The sequence below is a fragment of the Petromyzon marinus genome, chromosome 12 (genome assembly GCF_048934315.1).
Source record: "Petromyzon marinus isolate PM22_M1 ecotype Great Lakes invasive population chromosome 12, UKy_Petmar_22M1.pri1.0, whole genome shotgun sequence".
NCBI classification, from domain to species: Eukaryota; Metazoa; Chordata; class Hyperoartia; order Petromyzontiformes; family Petromyzontidae; genus Petromyzon; species Petromyzon marinus.
In genome coordinates this window covers 13,601,340-13,624,191 of record NC_133678.1, presented here as the reverse complement: position 1 = coordinate 13,624,191, position 22,852 = coordinate 13,601,340, and the positions used below count along the sequence as shown (strand labels likewise).

The window sequence follows — 22,852 nt, the reverse complement described above, 5'->3', positions numbered from 1 at the left end:
GGTACAGTACTGTGGTGCCCATCTCGCCACAGTGATCGAGGTAGTTAACATCTCGCCACAGTGGCGAGATGTTAACTACCTCGCCCGGTATACAGGAGGTCTTGGGTTCGATATAGATCCTGACGCTTGTATATTTGGAGTTTGCATGCTCTCCCCGTGGTCGCGTGGATTTTTCTCCATGGGGTTAAAGTATTTGGCTGTTATAGCTTTCCACATAAGCAACTTCGCTGAGGTATCATTTGTGGCCGGTTCACTTGTGAAAAATAGATATATAGCTCAGTGTGCTTTACATGGTAAAATAAAATAAAGTTCATAGTTAACATTAGTCATTATCTCATATAGTAACACAGTGACTGCTTGTGCTATGCAAGCAAAGGTGCCACAATATTTTATTTGAGGGGTCTGTGATATTTCGTAGAAAAATCTGGACAACGTAATATTGTGCAAAAACACCAGGGCGATGCCTCGCTCACTTTGGAATCTGTTAAGAGACAAACACCCTCCTTATTTGTTTATTGACAATATATTGGTTCACATAAACAAACGTGCCTCCGGCATGTGCTCTTCATCTCACAAATAGTAAAATATGTTAGTCAGTAGATGTATTGCCAATGACATGACAGCATTCTTCTGTTAATCCAAGAGTCAACATACATATTATGCACAAAGTTGTCATTGTCCATGCATGATTTAAGTTATGTATTCGTTCATGTTCTGTTGCTTTTGTTTTATGGTTCTCGAGCAGGGGTGGGGAACGTTCGGCCCGCGGGCCGTATAAGGCCAGCTAAATAATTTTGTCTGGTCCTGCCAAGGCAACCGCAGGCGGGACTTGAAATTCAATAAATCTAGGAGCAAACGTGGAAAAGCAGTTGCGAGTAGCAACATCATCAATACCAGCTAACATCACACGCCTCACCAAAGAGAAGCAGTTTCAGCCGTCACATTTGGGGTGAGATAATTTAATGTTCGACCAAATATGACAGTAAAATTCTTGAGTAGATAATTTTGTATGGCCCGCGAATGATGTTATAAATATCCAAATGGCCCTTGGCAGAAAAAAGGGTCCCCACCCCTGTTCTAGACGCTGCCAGGCTTGTTCTCTCATGTTCCAGACGTGCCTGTGCTACGTCAGGGGTTTAAGCCGGCCTTGAAGTGGAGGCTCTTGTCATCTTGCTTTCCAGACGTCCGGCACTTTTCAGGAACGCATCTTCTGCGTTAAGCGAGGACTTACTTTTCGGACTTGTGTACAGTTTGAGTACACAAGTCCGATTTTTTCTTGAATAATGCTAACAGTCCTTTTGTCAACCCACTGGCTGGCTGGCCATGCTTCACCATGCTAGTCAGTGTTATTGGTGCTCAGTGTCGGTTTGAATATCACTCGCCAGTGATGTTTGCTATGGCCGGGAATTAAACTCAGGTCACGGGGTTCATAGCGCAGTGCGGTAACCACTGCGACTCCGCTCCCCACCAGTATCATGACACTTGCTACCACAAACAAGCCAGCACGGCAAAGTGTGGTTTAAAAAAACCCTCAATGACTGCCATGGCGTGGAGAGGCCCTCATCCAGCAGCATATTAACGAAGGGCTGTTTAAATACTTTATATCAAACGAATCTCTTCACATATGCAAATTAAGTAGGAACCTTCATTTCCTTGTGTGATCACAAGGTATTTGTGATATAATCACCGGATTTATCTTTGCTGATGTTTCTGCCTATGCGCAAGTTTAATGCTGCATCATCTAGTTCCTAAACACTGCGTGCTCAAACCTTTCACATGACTGACACCGCATGAGGAGGCCTGCATCCAGTGATAGACATAAAGCTGAAATAAATGTGTAGGATCGATTTGTACTTTAGCCTTTTGGCTATATGTGGTCTAAAACTGGTTAGACAAGGCCATACAGAAGAATATCTCTGGTGTAGGCCCATCAGTTTCAAACACAATGCATATATTATCAGAGCATATTTTGCCACAAATACGTGTGGTTAATACAGCCTTGATACCTTGCAATAGGTGTATATTTGGTGTTTGAACATCTCAATACCTATTACTGCCAAAAGTTTAAAACCAATTCTTGTTTCATCGCTGAAATAATTATAACTGATCACAAAGCAGGTGATATTGCCTTAATGTGTTACATGAACTTTAATAATAATCCACTTTACCTTCGGAAGCCTCACTGAGTCTCAATACTCGTTTTCAGGAGGGTCTTGCTAAAATTGGGGTGTTTGGTCAATTCCCATAGTGGGTGGCTATTTGTGGGAGGAAACGGGAGAACCTGGAGAGAACCATCCACGCCTGTGGGACAGCCATTGGGGAAGATCTGTTCAAACGTGGCGCAAACTCACGGTATTATCGTCACATTGTGCGGGAAGCCTCCTCTTCGTAGTCACCCCCCCCCCCCCCCCCCCCGAGGGCATCACGAACCAGCTTTAGTGTGCAAATAAAATAACGTGAGTGGATAAAGCAGGATATTAGGATACACCCCCCCCCCCTGCATTATGTAACTTTTGACCTACCTCTCCTGGACATTTGTGGAAAAAGCTCCGTAGGTCATTGGATTTCTCCAGGATACATACAGATTCTGATTCTGCATCATGTAAACTTCCGATTTAAAGCTTTCGTGACTGCAATGATTCTGATTCTCACGACGTTTCGGCCACAACACAAGCGGCCTTCATCAGGTGAAGGGGCGAGACTGTCTGGTAGGACAGCGCTGTCCTACCAGACAGTCTCGCCCCTTCACCTGATGAAGGCCGCTTGTGTTGTGGCCGAAACGTCGTGAGAATATTATTGTGTTATTTTATTTTATCAATTTATTATTTTATTCTCATTCTACGTGACTTTACCGAAAGAACCAAAGAAGATGAATCATGTAAACTATGAAAATTATAAACGTGCATAGAACCTGCTCGCACGCATATCTGAGATTGACTATTTGTATCGGAAACTACTCAGGCAATTCAAATATTTTTTTTCGTTGCAAATTCCATGTATAAACCATCAAATCATTGCTTGTGCTGGAGGTATATATATTTATTTCATTACAAAGGATAATTTGCATGCAGGAAGCATTTTTGTGAGATGCTGGTACAATGTGTTCGGGCGTGCATTTATGTCTGCCTATTTAATTTATACGATCCTTACATGTCAAACGCTTCATGATTGTAGTGTATATTAGTCGTGCCCTGCAGTCGGGAACCGTCTGTCGCAGAGGCTCTGTGATTTGATGTGTCAACTCGCACTCGAAATGTGGTTGTAGCCATGGAGTCATCTTACCCGTCTGAATAAACTAATCGGATGTGCTCACTTACAGGGAAAACCCAGTGTGGGTATTTGGGCAGGGCTCAGTTGTAGCCATCGCATTGTTACTTCCACTTGGCCAGATCGTAGAGAACAGCTGGAAATATGTATAGGTGCTTTGCATTTGTTTTGGAGACTTTCACCAAACCTATGCTTTTGTATGAAGAGATGGATTAAGGGAGCTTCTGAGCTGTTGTGACATCCACAGTAAGACAATGAGACTTGCAGAATCCTTGATGGGAATCGACATTTTGTGCAGATGGTGGGGGGGGGGGGGGGGGGGCGAACACCAGAGAAAATTTAGATTTTTCACTGATGTTCGACAGAAGTGTATTTTCATATTATAGCATTGATATTGCAATAAAATGTCTACTTTTCAGCCTGTGATATTACATATAACAGGAAGAACGTGTTGCTTCACATATATTATGTATATATGTTCGCTGATGTACTGGTAAATAATCTCGCGTACGTAAATGGCTTTAGTTTATCCACCACATTGTGGAATACAAAAATAATCATGGCCAACATCAGTCACTAATATCTGAACTGGTCCTGGGCCTTCCCTAGGTAGACTCAGCCTCAAATTACTACTTTGTGCGATGTGTAAAATTTTCACTTGGGAGACAAAGGCGTCCGGGGGTGTGCTGGCGCTGACCTTAATAGGTGCTCGCTCACAGCACTTTCCCCAAAAGTGTATTAAGGCTATACGGGGGATCTTGGTCATTGTTCACAGATGGTCCTTGCCTCGTACTGCACTCCACGAATATTACCGTCTCTCTGGCAGTTTGTAAAAATAAGCAACCTTTAAATGACGTAAACATATCATAAGCCATTTCATATTGTGATAATTGAAATTTAATACTTGTAACTCCATAGTAAGTCCATAACAAGACAAAAATTGGCATTGGCTTTTTAAAACTCGATACATATTTTTGTTATTGAAAAGGGATTACATAACCACAAATTGACGTGGCTTTAAAAGTGCCCATATTTGTGGTCACAATCTTAATATCAGTTAAATTAATTTTTGTGCAGTTGCAATGCTCTCTTGCAAATGTCATTATAATTGACACACTGTGAAGCCACGCACCTCTTAAGTAAATACAAAGGAGGGAATGTGCCTGTGTCTAATTCTTCCTACATTATTTGTGCAAACAGATAATGTCCTGCTGCTTCGAATGCAAACGCCGCTGTTTCTTTTGACAAATTATGTATGACCCAAGCCCCATGTGATGTCACCCGAGCAGGGTGGGGAATTGGTGGGCCGACGCCACCCGAGGTCTTGCCGGTGCCACCCGAGGTCTAGCCGGCGCCACCTGAGGTCTTTCCGGCGCCACCCGAGGTCTTGCCGGCGCGGCGAGTGTTGGTCCAGAGCAGCCCCCTGCCTCTGTCAGGCCCTCGTGTTTCAGCATTGCTCGCAACTCCTTCGTGGGCGCATTGCGCGGCCCTCTACCACTCCGCCCGGCCTGGTTGTTGCCTCAACCGGCCTGCCTCTGGCAGGTCTCCATCTCGTCCTCAGGTTCCTCATCCCCTGTATAGAACAGTCCTTCCCCCAAGTGAAGCCCTCCTGGGGTGGGGTACTTGCCCCCTACTCTAAGTGCACATGCGTGTGCGCCACAGGTTCGTCATCGCACACCTCAGCTGGGCAACCACTCTGCACCTGACGACCTCACACAGGGGTTAATATTCGACACCCCGCTTCGTTGAGCCTGAGACGCCCATGCGATCACCAGTTTATATGTGTCTCAACGTAGGTGGAGGATATCTCTAAATGTATATGGGTGTATCCGTGCGTATGTCGCCTCAAGGTGCACCCTTGAGGCGCCTCAAGGTACAAGCGTCAAAGTACCGTCACCGCCCCTTAGTGGTGAGCGACTGCTGGGGTCGCTCTATACAGGGTGCTTCAAATAAATGTTATCACTAACATGGGACTATCGTTATTAATAAAAAAAAGAACGGATAATACACTGTAACATGATAACAAATAAATGTTAATACATTAAATAAGTCAAAGAGTATTCTTAGCTCTTTTGGTAAAGTCACGTTGAAGGAAAACAATAACATAATAAAATATATATCAAACAATAACGAAAGCTTTAAATCTAAATTTAAGTCAAAGAGTCTCCACTTGTTCTCCATCATTGTCAACACATGCCTAGAATCTTCTCCAGGCATTTGTTGACAACATGAAGACTGCCCCTGGCCAACACACAACCCCTAATCCCCCATTCACCCGAGGTCACGCGGCTTTCGCAGGGCCCAGGGAGATAGTTCATCGGCGTGAACACCGTGTGCACGTCTTGCTGGCGGCAGGGAATATTTTATAAACTGAGGGACGACCCGTTCTGGTCATGCTCTCTCATAGAGTTAGTTACCTTCCCTAACAACAGCACCCACTCGCGTGCACACACATACACACACAAAAACGCACCATCAACAATATAAAAACCGAGACGATATGGATTGTATAGCATTTTTTCTCTCATCATCCGGTTTGGCTGTGCTTACAGAGGTTTTCTGGTGTGCCTCGACGTCGTCGTTGTGGATGGCGACGGTGGCACTCGCGCCAAGGAGGAGTGTTCCAGTGTGAAATTGATGGCTCTATATATTACAGAGGAGAATAGTATATGATGCAAAACGTGTATTGAGATTTCTTTCAAGGTATGTAGAGGCTTTAAAACAAAGTACTGTGGCGTCCACACAGTAGCACAGTGTGTAGAGGGTACTTCTTATTTATTACACACACTGGGCACAACACAGGCCAACACTTATTATTGCTTACACTGAGTACAACACTGGATATTAACGTCTCTACTGGCTACACACAGCCGATCACTTGGCATGGTCCCATCGCGCTCACTCGGCTATGCCACTGGCTGGCAGCGTGATGATGACGGCGATGGAAACCACGCAGGAGATCTTCTACGTGGTCAGAAGACGGAGAGATGACGACGAGCAGCAACGCAGCCAGGACCCAGACCCCACACATGAGCCCAACGCCCCGGGTCCGGGAAAACACTTGATGATCTGTACTAATGGACTCTAGAATCAATTTGCCGTACTGATATCTTCTGGCCACTTTGTATCAGATCACAGGTGGAAGATTCTCATATATCTACATGGTCCACCAACATTCGACTATAGAATGCCGGATCACAGGCATGTGCTACTGCGTCCAGCTTAAAAGGCAAACAAAAGGGTAAGACAGGTCCAGGTATATCCCCAACACAACATTTAGGCTGATGAATGAATCTTCTATGTTGTCATAGACATAACACTTCATCATAAAATGTTGAAATTATTAAAATGAACAAAAAAGATCACGAATCTTGATTTGAAGCTTTCGTGACATCAGGAATCCATACTCTTTGGTCACGTAGGTAGAAAAAGAAAAAAATCACGATGTTTCGATCGCAACACAAGCGATCGTCCGTAGGCGGAAAAAATAATCCAACAGTAGAAATGCTGAACTTGGAAGAACACAGCCAGAGTGCTTCTACAACAAGGGGTTATATATGTTGGCCAAGGGCAAGCAGGCAGGGTCCGAGCTGGGAAGGAGTCCAATCCCCGCACGCAAGCACATCAGTTGTGTTAATACGAGAGATTAGGGAGAGTGAGATTATGGAGAGAAATTAGCATGTCACAGTAAATGAGCTTCCGTCGCCGCATAAGAGTACCGGCGCCGCATATGCGCAGAGTAGCAGTGTTAATGGGAGATTAGCACTATGTTGATGGGAGAGATTAGGCAGAGGGATTAGGGAGATTAGCAAGTTAATGTCATGTCTATGTGTAACACAAGCTGCGGCGCTGCTAACTGCGCTGTGAGAGGCAAGCGTATCAACGCAAGAGAACCACCGCAACGGTGGTCACGCCAGTGAGACACACCGCCCATGTGACAGCGAGAACCATCGATACATGGAAGCTAAGGGAGCAGAGGTGGCCATGTTAGTAAGACCCCAGCCCGTTAATGCAGAGGCAACCAAAAGGGCAATGCAACTCATAGAGTCGGAGATAACAGCCAAACGGCAAGAAGGATGGAAGCACCAAAGCAAGTTAAGACTTTACTTGGTTAATAACGTCCTTCCAATGATTGTTCAGCTTATACCCATCTTCTCACTTAGCATTAATCGATAAAATGTCCACATCTGCTTGGGACCTTGTAGATCACATGACTGTTTCTTCTGCCGCGACAATGTCAACCAAATGTAAAGTTAACCTGACTGCTAAATTCAACATCCTGTCAAAAAAGAAGCCAGATCCACACGTGAAAAAGTTAGATGTTAACAAGATTGTTATCAATAAGAGTAACAGTCCAATTTCTGATTGCCTAAAATCGGCACTCGCTAGAGGGCTGAATTTTTCAGTCACCCCCAAACACATCTCAGTGGATGATATCATTGTCCAGGATGACGTAGCCCTCAAAGGTTAGGGACACATCCCAGCAGACGTGGCAAGATCTGAAATCGCCGCCATCCTCAAAAACGCTAAGAAACTCATTAGAAACATCGGCAGGGATGAGCGCTCTGAACTTGCTCAATTGAAAAAGAGAGATTACATTTTCTTTGGTTCTTTCAGTAAAATCACATAGAATGAGAATAAAATAATAAATTAATAAAATAAAATAACGCAATCAAATTCTCACGACGTTTCAGCCACAACACAAGCGGCCTTCATCAGGTGAAGGGACGAGACTGTCTGGAGGACAGCGCTCCAGCTGTCTGGAGGACAGCGCTCCAGCTCCAGCGCTGTCATCCAGACAGTCTTGTCCCTTCACCTGATGAAGGCCGCTTGTGTTGTGGCTGAAACGTCGTGAGAATTTTATTGTGTTATTTTATTTAATCAATTTATTATTTTATTCTCATTCTACGTGACTTGACCGAAAGAACCAAAGAAGATGAATCCTTGCAGTCACGAAAGCTTTAAATCGAGAGATGACATTGTCTTCCTCTCAGCCGACAAGGGCAATGCCATGGTCATTATGGATAAAACCACGGACACCAACAAAATCCAGGACCTTCTTAATAATGTCAGTAATACCTAAATCAACAAAGATCCTACCAAATGACTGGCTACAAAAAACAACAATATCATCACGAATTCGACTCCACTCCGTCCTATAGTATCCACCATCAACTCACCTACCTACAAACTGGCCAGATTTCTGTCTGAGACCCTGCTTCCATTCACGGGCAAGACCACCTCAGCAGTACTCACCTCAGCTCACTTGGTTTCTATAATCAAGGACATTTCACCGTCTCTAGATGATTTGCTTGTCAGTTTCTACGTAATCTCTGTTCATCAAGGTACCTGTACCTGACACAATAGCAATCATTGAAGACTTGGTCCAACAGGGACTGACTCCTGATGTACCAACTTTGGTGAGGCACTGCCTTACCAACACTTACTTCACCTGGAATGGTACATTCTACAAACAAAATGAAGGTACCCCTATGGGTTCTCCCTTATCACCAGTGGTAGCGAATGTTTTCATGGGGATATTTGAAACAGATGACATCTTGACATCCACCCTACGTCCTTCCCTGTGGAAGAGATACGTAGATGACCCTTAAGTCATCTGGCCACATCGCCAACCAGAACTGCACCAATTTTTCAACCACATCAATTCCATACACTCTTCCATCAAATTAACAATGGAAGTAGAAAATGATGGCATGCTACCATTCCTGGATGTTTTGGTCGAGAAGAGGCCTGATGGCTCGTTGGGACATTCCGTCTACAGGAAAGCCACCCACATGGATTCCAATCTAAAGCCTGATTCCCACCACCATCTGGCCCAGAAGAATTCTCTCATCAAAACACTACACCATAGGGTCCGCTGCATCTCCCACCAGCATCACCTAGCCAGTGAACTGGAGCATGTACACCAAGCCCTCAAGATGAATGGATACTAAGACCACACAATCCGCAAAGCTGTATTCCCAACCATGGAGCGACAACCATCTGAGGACCCAATAAAAACCATCACCTTGCCATACATAGCAGGTGTTACCAAAAATATTTCGAAAATCTTAAACAAACACAAGATCCAGGTCCAATTCAATACAGTACACAAAATCCGTGATTTGATACCATCTGTGAAGGATGTCAATCCTGACATGCAAAACCCTGGTGTCTACAAATTAAGTTGTGTCTGCGGCAGCAGTTACATTGGGAAAACGAAACGACAGGTCTTGGACCGTGTTCTCGAAAGAAGGCAGATTTGAAACACGACAGAACCAATACCTCTGCCTTGGCTGATCATTGTTATAACGCATTGTTTTTTCTGAGACCAAGGTACTCTGAAAACCTTCGGGCTACCATCAAAGATGTGTCCATGAAGCCATCCAAATATATAAACAGAGACAATTTCAACCGAAAAGATGGGTATAAGCTGAACAATTATTGGAAGGAAGTTATTAACCAAGTAAAATTGTAACTTGGTGTGGTACTTCCATCCTTCCTGCCGTTTGGCTGTTATCTCTGACTATCTAAGTTACATTGCCCTTTTGGGTGCCTCTGCATTAACGGGCTGGGGTCTCACTAACATGGCCACCTCTGCTCCCTTAGCCTCGATGTATCAATGGTTCTGGCTGTGTGATGGGCTATGTGTCTCACTGGCGCGACCACCGTTGCGGTGGTTCACTTATGCGGCGACGGAAGCTCATTTACTTTGACATGCTTATCTCTCTCCCTAATCTCTCTCTCCCTAATCTCCCCCATTAACACAACCTATATGCTTGCGTGCGGGGATGGGACTCCTTCCCAGCTCGGACCCCGCCTGCTTGCCCTTGGCCAACATATATAACCTCTTGTTGTAGAAGCTCTCTCGCTGTGTTCTTTCTGGTTCAGCAGTTCTACTGCTGGATCATTATTTTTTCCGCCAGAGGACAATCGCTTGTGTTGCGATCGAGATGTTGTGATATATTGTTTTTTTAAACTTTTCTACCTACGTGACTTTACCGAAATAACCAAACAGTAAGCTCAATAATGTAATCAATGGGCTTAAAATAAGGAAAATAAATTAATGCATTACATTTCAAATCACTAAAAGACAAAGAAAGTATCTCCCTGTTCAACCAGTGTTTGGCAGTGTTCACCTCTCCTGGCGGGCCTATGCCAGTGATGGATATTCCCCATACTGTGGTAGGGGGTATCTGCCTATAAAACTACCAACCAGGATTCAAGCTTGCGATCCTCTGATAGCGTGTGTTTTGCATAAAAATAAAACTTTTTGCACATGCTGCAACATTTCTAAAAGTTTTATACGCCTAAAAAAATACTTTAAATTCCACCACTTCTCTTCTGCTGACACCCACCTGAATATCAGATACGATGGCACGCCTTAATTTGAAACGTAAATAATTTGATATTTGCATGCGGTTTTGGCTGAGAGTTGTTTACTCCTGGAGGTCTGACATGGGCAACAGATTCTGTATAAAAGTCAAGAGGTCCCAGTAGTGAGACACGGCAGTGATCAAGAAACTACAAGCCTTCAAGAAGCTCCAAGTCATTGATCAACCATGCTCGCCTTTCTCGTCTGTGCTGCTCTGCTGGTTGCGGGTGAGTGTTGCTCTTGCTGACACATTGAGCTGCTATGTGATTGCAATGCACGCATTTTATTTAGTGGAGCGACCGTTCTAGCTTCTTCAGGAACTAGACTTAGTTCTAGAAGTTGCTTGTATGGCACTTCCAAACTGCTTTTGTCCAGTTCGGTCGCTGCACATTTAGTTGTTTTAATGATGGTCTGCCAGTGAAGACGGGTGTCAATCATACATATGATGATGGTCGTGGGGACTTCTTTCAGGTTGGTTCTGTTTTAATCTGAGCCCCAAATCTGAACCTGTACATTTTCTTTAGAACTGCTTTTCGTGTTTAGTTTGATTTCCTTCCCCCTAACCTCCGATTATCACGGTTTGCTACGTACGGCATAAAATAAGTTCAACGTACATATGATACGAGACCTCTCAGTCCATGCCACACACATGTGCACCCATCGTCAATCAGTCGTGTGGGGAGCCCATCTCTTATAACTATATAACATCTAGATAATCGATATTATTCGCAACATTAGCCAGTTTTAACAAATTATGCTTATTAATTCTTAGAACAATAACACGCCATTATGACTTCCCAAGCGGATTATTTAAACCGTACATTAACTATCAATGTATCCATCAGGGAAACGATCTGAATCATAGGCAGTAATAAGACTTATTATATAGCACACATACCAGAGCGATATATGCTATCTTATTCTTTAACCATTAATTATGCAATTTGATACAAATCACTTTTAACAGATTAAAAATATGAAATATACGCTGTTTGCTCAAATGTCTTCATCATAATGATGCTTTTAAACGATAGCTATATAAATGTTAAACCATTATGCGGAATAATCGTTTATAGTCGTTCCAGGGCTTTATTGATGTTAATAAACAACCAGATACACTGACATTCATTCGGAACATATTCTACAAAATAACCAATCCAAAGCGCGTCTGTGGGTCTGCTCCGATATCTTCAAAAGAATAGTATCTTACACTGCAACTGTGAAACCGCTATAATTCACAGTAACGGTTTACAATATTATACACCTGTCAACTCTTTATCATTGCCTATCTTGTTACAGACCAATTCAGACATTATTGGTCACCCCGTGCCCTTAAAAAATCTCAACGTTCATCCTACAGTCCCATCACAAGGAAGAAACACAAAAAAATAGACAAAAACACTTTTTTTGCCCGTATTGAAACGGCTGTATGCCGTATGGACCTGAAAACTCAATTTGCCTATACAAGAATACGGAGTAAACCATATAGGTTGACAGCCATGATGTTAACAGCACATTATTGACTTCATACACAAAAACGCATTCCTGCGGAGGGAGCTGGTAGGAACGTTGGGTTGCTCGGTCAATGGCCAGGGTCAACGGCGGCACCACGTGGTGTATTCCGCACAATATGCCCGACTGTGAGGGCGGGCACAAGCCGGCGTGAAGGGTGGGGACCGAGTGGGGACCTGGGTTGGTGGAGAGAAAAAAAAAGCTGTTCCTAAAAAAAAGAGTACAATACCCACGAATTGGCGGCTCATAATGTTGAGATTGAGAGCAGCCGCATACTCCAAACGCATGTTGTTGATTCTCCACGTGGAGGGAAAACTGTCGTGAAGATGGCCGGACGTGGTTGGTGGCGACCCACCCCCTCGTGTGTGCCGTGGCCGCCTTCACCACCCAGCCCCTCCCCACCCTCCCTCCCCACCCTCTCCTCTCCACCCAGCCCCTCCCTCCCCACCCAGCCCCTCCCTCCCCACCGTCCCCTCTCCACCCAGCCCCACCCCTCCCATTTTTGGATGCACGACGGACGGACGGACACAAAAATCCCCTGAGGGCTGGTGGAACCAGGAGGTTCCTACCAGTATTACCAAAGCTCTGGAGTACGATGCAAGTGCCACACCCCCCATAATTTCCCCTTTCTTTGAATGGCTAAGCGCCGCTTTTATTTCAGTCCGCTTTTATTGTATTCCGACGTAACGACCTCTTTCAACGGGGGTATGCAAGAATCGACTGGTGGACACCCCCCTCCTTTCTCCCTACTCTCAATGAAACAGCTACTGATGTTTTTAACCCGTATGCAATAATATGCAGGCTATCACTGTTTCGATATGATTTCAGTTGCACCGTGTATTGGGTTTTAGAGGAAGACAGTCTCACAATTACAGTATTAATAAACGTAAAGGTACAATACTCACAATGAAATTATCATGCGTTGAGTCTTGCTTTCATCCCCGCCCATCAGTATAGGTCTCTAGGATTTCCTCAAAGGTGGTGGATCGCGCATCTGAATGCTCCATTGATACGATAACGTTAATCGGGCTCGGTCCATGGTAGACCGCAGGTAAACAAAAATGACAAAATTGTTCGTAACATGTTTTACTTGTTCGTCTGTTTATTCGGGACTCCTTGTGACCGACTGGGCCCCCCTATGGGACGCATATGCTGCATACCCCAGAGCTGCACCCCTGAGTACATTTATGTGTGTGTGTACTTTTGTGTGTATAGTATTGCACGTGTGTGCTATTGTGTGTGTGCTTTTGTTCCTCACAGCTGAAGTGTCGGCTCAGAGCTGTGGGATCGCAGCGTATCCCCAGATCCGCGTGGTGAATGGCGTGGAGGCTCGTGCCAACTCCTGGCCTTGGCAGGTAACGGCAGGGGCTGAATAACAGCCATCACAGCCACACGCTGCATTGTCAGTCGATCTCAGTGCAGCAGCATCCATTGGTGTATATGCCACGTGGAGGCCCTCATCCAGCGGTGTATTGACAAAAAGGCTGCATGTGTGCAACATGAAATGTTCAGATCTTCCACTCTTCCCAATGCCATTGAATCAGTCACTGTATTTTGCATGTGAATCAGAATGTTTTCATATTGGAGGAATCCAATGAGCTTTAAAGCTCTTTTCACAGATATCTAGTAGGGGCAGGTCAGAACGTTACAACAACACAACGCAAAAACACAACGGGAGTGCAAAGTATAGGAAAGGTAAACAAATCACTTTAAAATATATACAAATTAAACGAAAATATATGTTTATCTTACCAGATAAAGCCCACTGAGCTATTTCTTTTTTAGAAACGATAGCTCACCAAAGTGGCCCATCATGTGAAAATTTATATCAGCAAAATAATATAGATGCATGTTTTAAAATATGGAGGGATAACCCTGAGCATCCGGGAATAAAATCCACACGACCACAGGGAGAACATGCACACTCCAAATGTACAGGTGTCAGGGTTGGGTTTGAACCCTTGACCTCCCGCATACCAGGAGAGGAATATACCATCACAGCACTGTCGGGTCCCTTCAATATAAATATTATTTTTTATAAAGTATCAAAGTTCATATTGCATTTGTACGTCAATTGCCAAGCTTGGGAAAGGCAGTAAAACAACAGCAGAAACAGTCCCAGAACACACCAGGACAACACACAGTCCCTCAATATGATTGTACTTTGGGAGAGCGGAGGCACAGTGGTTTACGTACTGCACTACGAACCGGCCTACATGGGTTCCATTTCCAGTAAATGTGGCGAGTGATATCTGAACTAATCCCGGATTACACCCCTTCGCAACCAGCATTGTGCATTGACACAAGGGCTAAGTTAGGACTGTATTATTCGATATAATACGGTGATTGGAGTTCTGGACAAATAACATTAACCACAACCAATCTCGCTGTGTTTGCATTGCAGGCGCTCGTGCAGAGGTACTCTGGAGGAAGATGGGTCAACTACTGTGGAGGAACCCTAATTGATCGTCAATGGGTGCTCACCTCTGCGAGCTGCTTCACGTGAGTCATGGCACCAGTAGAGTCGCTAGTGTGTGTGCAGGCGGTGCAACTCCATCGTGGCCCAGGTACTGTACAGTATTTTCCTGTACCATATTGTGGCCACCAAGGATGGAGCAGTCGATTTTGGGAGCAAGGAGGCAGCCTCTATAAATTACCTTTACACGATGCCGCAATGTGGCAGTGAAAATACCATGCAGTAAACCGCACAATTTCTACTTTGTTTTTTTCGGTAAAGTCACGTAGAAATAATAAAAATAAAATTATATAATAGCATACGACGTTTCGATTGCAACACAAGCAATCATCATCAGGTACAGAAGAGCTAAATTTAAGAGAGAGAGGAAACACATAACAGCAGATATATATACAAACCTTAAGTAGAGGGAATTGACACAGACACACCAGGGGACACAAAGAGAGACGGAGCAACACTAAATCAAACAGGGTTTAGCAAAATTTAGGAACTATATAAAGCAACACAGACGGTCGGTTAAAACACAATTAACGCATGGTCTGGTAGATTAGGCTATTTCAAATATTGCTAAATTGTAAGTTAAGTGCGAAATTTAAGAGAGAATACAGACAGCAAAGAGACATATGGGGAGAGGCGGGCACACAGTGAATAAGTAAAGCCGCATCTCTGTGCCGACGCCTTAAATAGCCAGAGAAGGTGGGACTGGGTTTCAGAGACAATGGGACGAAAAATTATTAGCATGAAGAGAGCACATATCAAAGGACGGTGCGGGTAGAGGGCACGAATTGTCACACAGGGGGCTGTGGAGGCAGTCGCAGCGCCCACTCGGAGACACAAGGCACAAACACAGGCAGAGACAACACAGCGATACAAACACCAAGTCAAGACATAAAGGCAGATACACCAGCAGAGAACAACACAAAGACACAGACTTCATACCTTCCCGTAAAGGTGGTTCGAACTTGATTGGTTGCTTTCGTGACTGCAGGAATTACTCTTTGGTTTTTTCGGTAAAGTCACGTAGAAATAATAAAAATAAAATAAAATTATATAATAGCATACGACGTTTCCATTGCAACACAAGCAATCATCATCAGGTACAGAAGAGCTAATAATTTTTCATCCCATTGTCTCTGAAACCCAGTCCCACCTTATCTGGCTATTTAAGGCGTCGGCATAGAGATGCGGCTTTACTTCTTCATTGTGTGCCCGCTTCTCCCCATATGTCTCTTTGCGGTCTGTATTCTATCTTAAATTTCACACTTAACTTACAATTTAGCAATCTTTGAAATAGCGTAATCTACCAGACCATGTGTTAATTGTGTTTTAACCGACCGTCTGTGTTGCTTTATATAGTTTCCAAATTTTGCTAAACCCTGTTTGATTTAGTGTTGCTCCGTCTCTCTGTGTGTCCCCTGGTGTGTCTGTGTTAATTCCCTCTACTTAAGGTTTGTATATATATGCAGTTATGTGTTTCCTCTCTCTCTTAAATTTAGCTCTTCTGTACCTGATGATGATTGCTTGTGTTGCAATCGAAACGTCGTATGCTTGATATAATTTTATTTTTATAATTTCTACATGACTTTACCGAAAAAACTAAAGAGTAATTCCTGCAGTCACGAAAGCAACCAATCAAGTTCGCACAATTTCTGTTTAGTAATTCCTCACTGCAATGTGTACAGATTAAAGTGATTAAGACAGCCCATTGCTCTGTTATCTCCCCACATCCACCACAACGTGCAGGAATGGCTACAGCTACAGGGTGGTGTTGGGAAAGCACAGTGTGTCCACAACCGAGCCGGGGGAGATCACCCCTCCATTGAGCCTGGCCGTCTGGCATACCTACTGGAATCCCAGCATCCCAACAAATGGGTGAGAACGCAAACACACACACTGATTTGTGTGACACCGTGATAGAATTGCCATGGAGAGATAAAAAATACAAACATAAAGTGTCATTTAGACAAACAGACAAAACACATACACTATAAATAGTAAAACAGACATGCATACAGAGGCATCCGTACAGGAACTGTAGGGTCTGCAAAAACTCCTATTATCCGTGGCCGTATTCTTTCGATTATACATGATTAGCTGCAATTTTATTCCGAAAATAATAGGAGTAAATTAGCAGATAATATCATCTTCGATATTGGTCCCCCACATCACCACGGTTAGAGGAGAGTTATCTGCACAACGCTGAACCCCAATTGCATGGGGTATGTTGGATGGGGAGCAGGCCCAGACTGGCCATAGGGCATAATTCCGGGCAAATGCTCAGTGGGCCGGTCCATTCTGAGGGCCGGTGAGCCGGTCTGTGTGTAGAAATAGCAAATGTGATCAGAGTAAAAAGAAAAAAAAATCTAAAAATGTTCTTACCTCGAATGTGTAAGATCCATTGCTTAGTTGGCATTAAATCAGATAGTTGGCAGCCCAAAATATTGGTCTTCACCAGTCCATTTGTTTTTTGTACCAGCCCAAATGGGCCAATGAGATCGCACGGCAAAATTCAACTAATACGTCACATCGCAAATCTAGCTTCGAGTATACAGTTTGTCCCCCAGCCCATTAAACAAAAGAATATTGTCCATAGCCATAATTTGGTCCGGTTTGTTTACAAATGCCTGTGCCGATTTTTAGTCCCAGTCCGTCACTGGTATTGAGCGTTGCTTCACGGCTGCCCATCTCGATCCCCCACAGGTACGACATCGCCATGTTCAAGATTGCATCGCCCGTGACCCTCACAAGCAAGGTGCGCCTCGCCTGCCTGCCCAGCGTCAACCAGATCCTGCCCAACAACTACCCATGCTACGTCACGGGCTGGGGTTCTCTCGACAGTGAGTACCGTTCACTCAGTCCCCATTAAACACAAAGGAGGCAGAGTTATGGGAAGTGATTTAAGCCCAATGTGTCAATTGCCCCTCCACGTTAACGAGATGATTCTGGCTGATAAACTGTCACAAATCACAGTAGAGGGTTGACTCAGCCCTTCATATTTTTGTAGTCTTCAAAATGAACACAACTCTGTATGGAGTCATTAGAATGCGAGTAGGCGGGCTATGATGCTATGTGCCTTTTGCATATTGAACATGGAGACACCAATGGTTCGCTTGGGGAGCACCTGCTAACGCCACACAACTCCGATGCTTTCACCAATGCTCTCCGTTTCCACATTGTCTATGCGCGTGAGCAGCCAGCGGCCCCTTCCCCAGCGTGCTGCAGCAGGCCAGCCTGCCCGTGGTCGACTACGCGACGTGCAGCCAACCCAGCTGGTGGGGGAGCAGCCTGAGGAGCAGCGTGATCTGCGCAGGGGGCAGCACCCGCTCTGCGTGCTCTGTGCGTATGGAGTTCAACGCGAGCCAACCTGCCTCAATTATTTGACTAAATTTACTAATGAGAATAGTTATCAACAAAATGTTTCTTTTAAATCTGAATTTAGTCAACAATGTCAATGAGTGGACAACAATCCCCAAGCATGGTGATGACTGTGACCACTAACATCACTGATTGGCTGACCTGGTAATGTTGGGGGAGCAGAGGGGGGCGACGCACATCCCACCACAATAATTAATAACTCAGACTGGACAAATAGTGACTGCTTTAGTTGTCTAGACTAACAGAATGACCAAATGAAATCCGGCGACACAATGATTTGACTAAAATTATTCCGACAGTTTTTGCATGACTACATTCAATCAATAAATAGCAGAAGGAATACAAATATTGACTAAATTAATGCCAGAGCCAACAGGGTGCATATTGATTTTGTCACTTATCATAGTCTGACTTTGCCATACCCTGCCACGTGTGTCTAGCGACCAGAGCAGTGTGGGGCTAGACACAGAAAGGCGTTTCAAGTGATGGGAGGAATCAGGCCTTAGGGTTGTGTGATTTTACTCCGTTACTCAGCAACACGGTACTAAAGCGTATTTGAAAAGTTTGCTCATCCAGACACCGCCCCAATATCCTGTACTTGCAAGCTCCTGTACTTACCCTTACCAGCACCCACCACCATATCCCGTTTATGCTTTACCCAGTTAACGTGGATGCATGTGTATCCTCTTCTATGCATCACAGGGTGATGGAGGTGGTCCACTGAACTGCCAGCAGTCAGACAATGCCTGGGTGGTGCAGGGAATCACCAGCTACGTCTCATCTCTGGGCTGCAACACAGTCCGCAAGCCCACTGTGTTCACCCGCGTATCAGCCTACAACAGCTGGATCAGCAACGTGAGTGCCAAGGCTATCAATGTCAACGTTCTTACCATGATCTTGCTGTCAATGTCAATATTGATGCTCTTACTGTAGCAATGTCATTGTCATTATCATACAAATGGTGCAGTAAAAAGCATTTTCAATAACACGTCACTGTCAATGTGATTATTGTTATTGCTCTTATAAATGCCATTATCATTGTCAATGTTGATATTGTTGTAAAGATCGATGTAGATGTCACTTAACCTTGAACCTTGTAATTAATCAGGGAAACGTTTTATGGATGGGGCATATGTGGAGGATTGAAATAGACATGTTATCAAGGCAGGCGTTGAAAGTGGAATTCAGTGGTCAGAAACCAAATGTGAAAACCACAAGATTGTGAAAAGACTCGTAAACCTTGGCGCTCAAGTTTTGACTGTGCACTAGCATAAGTGATGGCAAGGTGTCATGTCCTTTTTCTTTATCGATCACAATGCAAAGGTGGGATTTGCATGAGTCATCGGTGTGGCTGGTATCGGCAAGGTATGATTGCTATCATATTCGTTTATCAATAGGTACTGACGTTCAAACACCACCCATACCCTATTTCTCCCGCAGGTCATGAGCGTGTACCGTGAAGCTCCGAAGATCGCCGAGGGAGAGCAGAGCGTCAACAGCGGAGTTAATGCCACAATTGCCGCATTCAACAAGCCGCAGGCTTAAAGCATCATGCTCTTTACATCAATGCTACCGCTAATACTAGAATTACAGTTTATTGTTACGGGTATTGCCTTTTTTAATGTGGGACTGGACATCTGAGCATAGGATGGGTGGTTTGATGCAGTGAGTTTGTGTGGCCATGGCAGACATTACCAGTGTTAATGACACTGTATCAATTTGGCATTTAGATCACATGTTAAACAATGAGCTTCATAATTTGACAAGAAATACATATTTGTCATACCAACATGCATACTGTACTGCCAGTGCTATACAATTTTAAAAAACATCTTTTTAAGTAAAGTTCCATAATAGAACCGCTATTTTCATAGTAAGTTTATATTTTTTCTCCATTTGTGAAGACAATGTTAAACAATATTGCATATATAGTATGGTACGACTGATTACAAATCAATAATTAGCAAATTATTGACTCGATTTCCAAATACTGTAATGTGCTCTCAAGTGTACCGGATCTGCTAATGCTCTACCAGGCAGATATTACCTGGGGCCGTGTGATGTTCTGCGTTGTGTTCAGTCTCCCGACTCATGCATAATCTGGTTGCGTGGCATTACAAAGAGGATCCAGAAACAGAGCTCAATTGGCTGGTGGAGTTTATTTTTAAAAAAAGTGTTAGCCTCCACGCCATATTCAAAGCATCACTCTCCTATAAAATGGACATACAGTACACTATGAATTGTACTTTTTATTAAATAAATAAAAATAATAACAAAATTATTTGTTTTCTGAAATGCAAATGACACTAATATAACAACAGCAATGTATGTTAAGATGTTATACTTACAAACATGTGATAATTTTAAGTCGGATATTTCAGCATAACGGAGACATGGCTGACATCTGTAAAATCTGGCCATCATTGTAGGTGATGGCTAAGACTGTACAGTAGGGCAAAGCGATTGGACAGTGGGGGAGGATTAAACACAATCATTTGAGACTGATCCTGCAGATCAAAGCTACCTCTGAACTATCTATTCAGGTACTGACATTTTGGTGACAATTCATCCAGGTAATTCTACTCATCTGTTCTACGAGCAATGATTGAAAAAACAAGCTCATGGGACGACCTTTTAAGGCATGCATCTTTGGACTACCGAAAAAATGTCATTGTTACACGTGTACAGTTTAGCATTATACAGGCCATTATATTACTTTAATTTTGGTCAGGCCAATGTAGCATTTGTGCAATTTCGTCCATTATAATTTAGTAGTGTTTGGGTCACGCGGTTTTGTGGTGTATTGTGGGAAGCAGGTTAATGCAGGGTGATGAAGATTCGTTTCATAATGCTTAATGTTTACGATTTGGTTTATGAATTAACAGTACTGTACTGTAAATTGATAATGTTATTTGTCAATGATTGGGTTGGTGTAAAATAAACATTTAAAGTACAAAATAAAGTATCTGGTTTGTTTCATTGCCTGGTACATTTACCACACACCACTCACTTGCAGTCATAACTTACAGGCACTCACAACTTACTTTACGTATATGCATGTACGTATGTTGAACTTGTTTCGAACACCATACATAACTAACTGTGCTAATCATCTGACATCTGACACCACCAAACACTCTTTACTCAGCACTCACCACTCATCTTCCAATCACCCAAAACCTACATTCACTAGACTCACCACTGACCAAAGATCGCCCATGCAGCCTTAGTCTGTTGGGGAAAGTGCTGTAAGCATGCACCTCTGAAGGCACTCGAGGGGTTGATAGGGCCAGTAACACGCCTGGCTGCCTTTGTCTCCCTAGTGGCAATGTTTCTACAAGGCAGTAGGTAATCAATTGAGGCTGGGTCGACCAATGTGCGACCCTGGGCCGGTTCAGATATTCGCCACTGATATTGGTCGTGAGCAGGAATAGAACTAGCTTCGCCGGATACAGAGCACCTTTGAGTAGCTCTGTTGGCTACGTACGATACGAAATAAGTTAAACATACACACAGAGTGCAGTTGTGGTGCCACAACAGCGAAGCCGCTCCGTCGAAACAGGGGCCGTCGCTGTGCTGCTGCGACCGAGAAGCCACCCGGCTCCCATTACAGCACTTCCCCCGCCACCCCCCCCCCCACCTAAACACACACACACTCCAGTAGGGCCTCATGGGGAGGGAGGGGGGCACCTGCCCTAAGTTTTTACCCGAGAGGCCCCCTCGTGGGGGTGCTCCACGATTTCTCAGGGTCAGGGAATTGGCAGGCCCCCCCCCCCCCCAGGCAAAATGGCACTGCGGCGCCGTGGCTTAACTTAGAATTAAATGACCACAGCAAACTCACTGAGAACCGCAGTGAGGAGATGCTCAAGACACACACGGACCAGCAGACAGGTGGGGGAGCGGGGCAGCATGGGTTAAGCATCTCTACCCATGGTGCACCGCGGGCTAGCGTCTCTACCCATGATGCACCGCGGAGTAACGGACCTACCCATGATGCACCGCGGATTAACGGCCCTACCCAGGATGCACCGCGGATTAACGGCCTGACCCATGATGCACCGCGGATGGGCGCTGCGAGGGCTTTCAAAGGAGCATAAAAGGGGACGCTTTGGGGAAGCAAGGGGCCATTTTTATTTGACTGAAGATCAACAGGAGGGAGGGACCGCGGAGCCGTCACCTGACTGTTACTCGCACGTCCGTGAGACGGGGCAGAGAACAGCCAGATGCTGGTTACAGCATCATCTATCCGCGACCTCCATCGCTGCGAGGTCGGACCGTAAGTACAAGGGAGAGAGGTAAGACAAAGGGACGAAATTCGGAGAGAAAATAGAGGGCAGACAGGTCCATTAAGTATCAGGCAGTAGCAAGATAGGTTAGACCTGTCCTGCTGGTCCGTACTGACACACACAGTCTAGTTCGATACTCGCGGGGAATAAAACCACTAATAGGATAAAGCTGTGTCGTGGTCACTGTGAGTGCGAGGAGGGAGACGGAGTGTTTGGTGTTCGCATATCGGTACAAGTGTGTACAGAGTGTTTTGTGTTTGCGCGCATACGCGGCTGTTTGCAGCGAATAAGGGAGTAGAACGTGGTTAGTGCCGGTACCTGTACGATCGTTTACAGTATTGTTCAGCGCGCGCGTACCTACACGAATATTTTCGGTGGTGCCCAGCGCTCGCGTACCTGCGCAATAGCCTACAGTAGCGCTTTGCGCTCGCGCGCCTGCGTGACGGGGTGGCGGGGTGGTGGTCACGCACTCGCGCGATTGTCTAATAGCGAATTAAGCGCCTGGCGTGTGCGAATACGCAGCTGTGTAAACAGCCCGTTAAATCGGAGCAAAGTAATCGC

General features: G+C 44.6%; 1 protein-coding gene across 1 annotated transcript; it reads left to right on the top strand.

The window, feature by feature from the left end:
* Positions 1 to 10,759: 10,759 nt before the first annotated feature.
* LOC116941530 (chymotrypsin-like elastase family member 2A) lies at positions 10,760 to 20,973 on the top strand. The gene is made up of 8 exons (XM_032952677.2): positions 10,760 to 10,869; positions 13,415 to 13,509; positions 14,559 to 14,656; positions 16,374 to 16,502; positions 17,331 to 17,467; positions 17,824 to 17,966; positions 18,708 to 18,860; positions 19,446 to 20,973. The coding sequence occupies exons 1-8, from the start codon at positions 10,830 to 10,832 to the stop codon at positions 19,548 to 19,550; spliced, it is 900 nt and encodes a 299-aa protein (XP_032808568.1). The 5' UTR covers positions 10,760 to 10,829; the 3' UTR covers positions 19,551 to 20,973.
* The last annotated feature ends 1,879 nt before the right edge of the window (positions 20,974 to 22,852 follow it).

Coding starts and splice junctions, on each gene's coding strand:
- LOC116941530 (XM_032952677.2), top strand. CDS start 10,830: ATGCTCGCCTTTCTCGTCTGTGCTGCTCTGCTGGTTGCGG. Junction 13,510..14,558: donor CCAACTCCTGGCCTTGGCAG/GTAACGGCAGGG, acceptor TTTGCATTGCAG/GCGCTCGTGCAGAGGTACTC. Junction 16,503..17,330: donor CCCAGCATCCCAACAAATGG/GTGAGAACGCAA, acceptor GATCCCCCACAG/GTACGACATCGCCATGTTCA.